The sequence below is a fragment of the Lathyrus oleraceus genome, chromosome 3 (assembly GCF_024323335.1).
Source record: "Lathyrus oleraceus cultivar Zhongwan6 chromosome 3, CAAS_Psat_ZW6_1.0, whole genome shotgun sequence".
NCBI classification, from domain to species: Eukaryota; Viridiplantae; Streptophyta; class Magnoliopsida; order Fabales; family Fabaceae; genus Lathyrus; species Lathyrus oleraceus.
The window spans coordinates 147,901,800-147,905,195 of NC_066581.1; the positions used below are offsets into that span (position 1 = coordinate 147,901,800).

At 34.2% G+C, this 3,396-nt stretch overlaps 1 protein-coding gene across 1 annotated transcript; it reads right to left on the reverse strand.

The window, feature by feature from the left end:
- Window positions 1-235: 235 nt before the first annotated feature.
- LOC127125886 (aspartic proteinase) lies at window positions 236-2,066 on the reverse strand. Its single transcript, XM_051054739.1, has 8 exons — window positions 2,040-2,066; window positions 1,725-1,899; window positions 1,601-1,640; window positions 1,416-1,480; window positions 1,176-1,289; window positions 978-1,042; window positions 715-871; window positions 236-633 (listed from the first exon to the last, which is right to left on the reverse strand). Coding segments are annotated over exons 1-8 (756 nt in total). The 5' UTR covers window positions 2,042-2,066; the 3' UTR covers window positions 236-495.
- Between the last annotated feature and the right edge of the window lie 1,330 nt (window positions 2,067-3,396).

Genomic DNA, 3,396 nt, shown 5'->3' on the forward strand with positions numbered 1-3,396 from the left:
CACATCAATATTTATTATGGTGGAACCCAAAAATAAATAAATTATAACATCATCTAGGGGTGGACATCGGTTGGGTTGGATTGGTTTTCGGGCCCAAATTCCCAATCCGACCTAACCATCGGTTGGAAAAAACATAACCAAAACCGACCGGTTTGCAATTCGGTTATTTTCGGTTTCGGTTTTGTTCGGTTCGGTTTCATAAGGCGGTTTATTCGGTTTTAAACAACTGCATATATATATTCATGTATTAAAATATACTACTACAAATTGTGCTTTGCTACTGCATAACATACATTACTCCATCATGTTTGTGGATCCACACTGTTTTTTGGTTTAATAGCGTTCCTATGATTTTTAGACTTGGTTTATAGAAGTTGTAAATCATAGAGTAAGTTCTCACATAATCACATTTAACTAAACACAGGCTAGATCAGACTTAGCTTATTTTGATAACACTACAAAAGTATAGTGACCAGTAATTGCAAAGGCGATCAATCAGATTGAGGATTTTACCTCCTCTGGAGCAAGGTCAAAAGTTCTTCCACCAATTGTGAAGGAAACTACAGGCAACGAAGAGATATTCTCACAATCAACAGCTGATTCTCCCATTGGGCTAGGCATTTTATCACAAAGCTGCAAAATCATCATTAAGCTGAGAGTCAAGAGGTGTAACAGGATACTCAAATAGCAGCAGCACTCAGACAACTAACTCACATTATTGATATAGGTTAGTATCTGATCTTGGGTCTTATTTTGCTTTAGCTGGTTCTGCATCCAAACAACTGCCATCTCACAGGCAGAACAAGTAGCAGTGTGAAAACCACCAGATGATTTTCTTTCATTCTCATCTACTACACTCTCGATACCCAAACTAAAAGTGGAAAAAATGAAAGACAGGTAAAATGTTAATCACAGTGCAAATGTATTTTGATTCAATGACCAAAGAGTCAAAGATTAAAAATATGTTTGGGCCTTACTTAACACCACGAGTGCCATCAAAAGCGCACAATCCAATTTGGGAACAGATCTTCCTCGGCTGTGCCTATAAAGGAGTAAAGAAAAAGCATAAGAAAATTCATTCTAAAAGAACCATTCTTCTAACAAACTATTCATGAACATAGGTGACAATCTAATCAACAAAGATATGCCAAAAACAAATTACAAATGGTACTCACTTCAGATAAAAGCAGGTCCAATATTGTTTGACCATACTCCGCAACAATGGTCTTGCACTCTTTGCTTACAACTCCAGATGCTCCAATTGCATGGTTTATCATGGTAATTACAGTCTACAATAATAAAGCACATGGTCATAGATAGAAACAAGCTAGTAAAAGCATTAGCCAATGCCTTTTTTTCAGTTGAAAAAAGAAAAGGCTAAATATCAACATATATTTAGAGGCATATATTCATACCGTTGGACCTGCTAACAAAGAAGTCCCCGAATCAGCAATGGCCGAACAGCCATCAGCACAATATCCTGAAATGACAAAAAGAACACACCAAAACAATGGAATTAATGCCAAGACCCATATATGAAAATGCTATCATATACTAGGAAAATAAATTGGTGTTTCTGCCTACAGTAATCTACACATACCAGTGGAATTGCCATCAATAATTACATCTTCCATATCAAACTGAAAAAAAAAACAGAGAATCTGAGAAAAAGGGTAAAACCCAAAAGAACTTAAAGTATAAAATAATAACATTTACTAATTAACCTGCCAATATCCTTTTCTTGTCACAGGAACATAAGTGTGATTTCCCTTGTAGTGAGAAGGATCAACACCACCAAAGACAATCTCACCCCCTTCCTCTTCCTCTTCCTCTGGTTTACGGTTGAACCAAAACGAAAATACTGCCTCCTGAATAAGACCTTGTTCAACCATATTGTACCTGTGGCATGTAAGATCCGATAATGACGTGGTGATTCAATAAACTTTTAACAAAAAATGGAAGTTTGGAGGTATAAGGTTTCCATTATGAACAGATCTAAAGAAGGGTCACATCCACTGAATGAGTCTGATAAACCTTACATAGCATTTGCGGTTCAGGGTGGACGGATAGTAATAGTAATGTAATGGAATCGGTCGGGCTCGGATTTTGTTGGGCCAAAAAATCAAAACCGAACCCGACCACACATACCCCTCTGAACCCGTTTGCAACACCCGTTCCAACCCGTCAAACCGAATTAACCCGACCCGAAACATCCACCTACAACCGGTTCGGTCGGTTATTCTCGGGTGGGTTTTTCTTGTCCACCCCTAACATCATCTTGTTAGCCTATACCTATAGTCACAATTATTTTTTGACGAGAGAAATGTCGACTTTATAACCTCTATTATTTATTTCCATAAACTATTCCTAAGTTTATACTTGTTTCCACACTCTTGGATAAGATTCAATTCATTTGCGTAGAATTGACTTTTGACCTTGTTAGATAATTTTTTTTCCTTATTAATTTTGTAAGACTTAATTAGATTAAATTATAATATAGTGTCAGAGGCTATCAATTGGATTTTGGACTATTTATAACTTAAAAGTTTGTGCATAAGTTTAAAAAAGTGTTACGTGAAGCATGTATTCGGAAGATTTTAAATTTTATATTGATTAGAGATAAAACGTTAAAATAATTTATATAAAGTGAAACTCTTTATATTATAAATTGAATTTTTTAAAAATGAATTAAGTCAAATTATAATATGGTATCAGAATTTATCCATCGGACTGTAGACCATCCACCGTTAATATATATGCACCAAATTCAAAAAAATATTGACGTGAGAGAGTATATTGAGAAGATCTCAAGTCTCACATCTCATTTTACGAACCGATTTTGTAAGGATGAGCTATGTAAAACTCTAATAGGATTAAACAAGTCCATGTCTCTTAAATATTAAAAAAAAATTATAGTTTTTTAAAATAATTCTTTTAACCATCTTTTTCTAAAAAAAATCCGTACACACTTTTGATCATTATTTTTCGTAAACTAAAGTTGGCGTGAAGGAATACATATCCTACGATGGCCACATGACCAACCGAAGTAATATATGTTCATTAGGCCCCTTTCATTTTTTATTTATTTTTAAATCACATTAACCACGGTCAAAATAAATTGTCGCTGATATGTGAGGAGTGACATGCTTTGAATCCCAATACCTGCAATTTTATGATTTTTTGTTGATAAATGTTGTTTGTGTTATTGTAGAATGAATTAGTAGAGAAGGAAATGTTGGTTGAAGATTTATACACATTGAACCAAATTCTAATGGTTAAAGAGAGAGATACGGATAATGGATTGTAGAAAGCTCAAAAAACATTTATTAACGTAATTTGTTCGTCTAATATAACTTAATCTATCATATTATTAATTTCTAAATCAAATTGAAATGT

What these genes read in the sequence shown, in the direction of transcription:
- LOC127125886 (XM_051054739.1), bottom strand. An exon ending in CAAGAAAAGGATATTGGCAG is followed by an intron (nt 1,641 to 1,724) that starts GTTAATTAGTAA and finishes TTTTTTTTTCAG; the next exon opens with TTTGATATGGAAGATGTAAT. An exon ending in CTTTGTTAGCAGGTCCAACG is followed by an intron (nt 1,290 to 1,415) that starts GTATGAATATAT and finishes TTATTATTGTAG; the next exon opens with ACTGTAATTACCATGATAAA.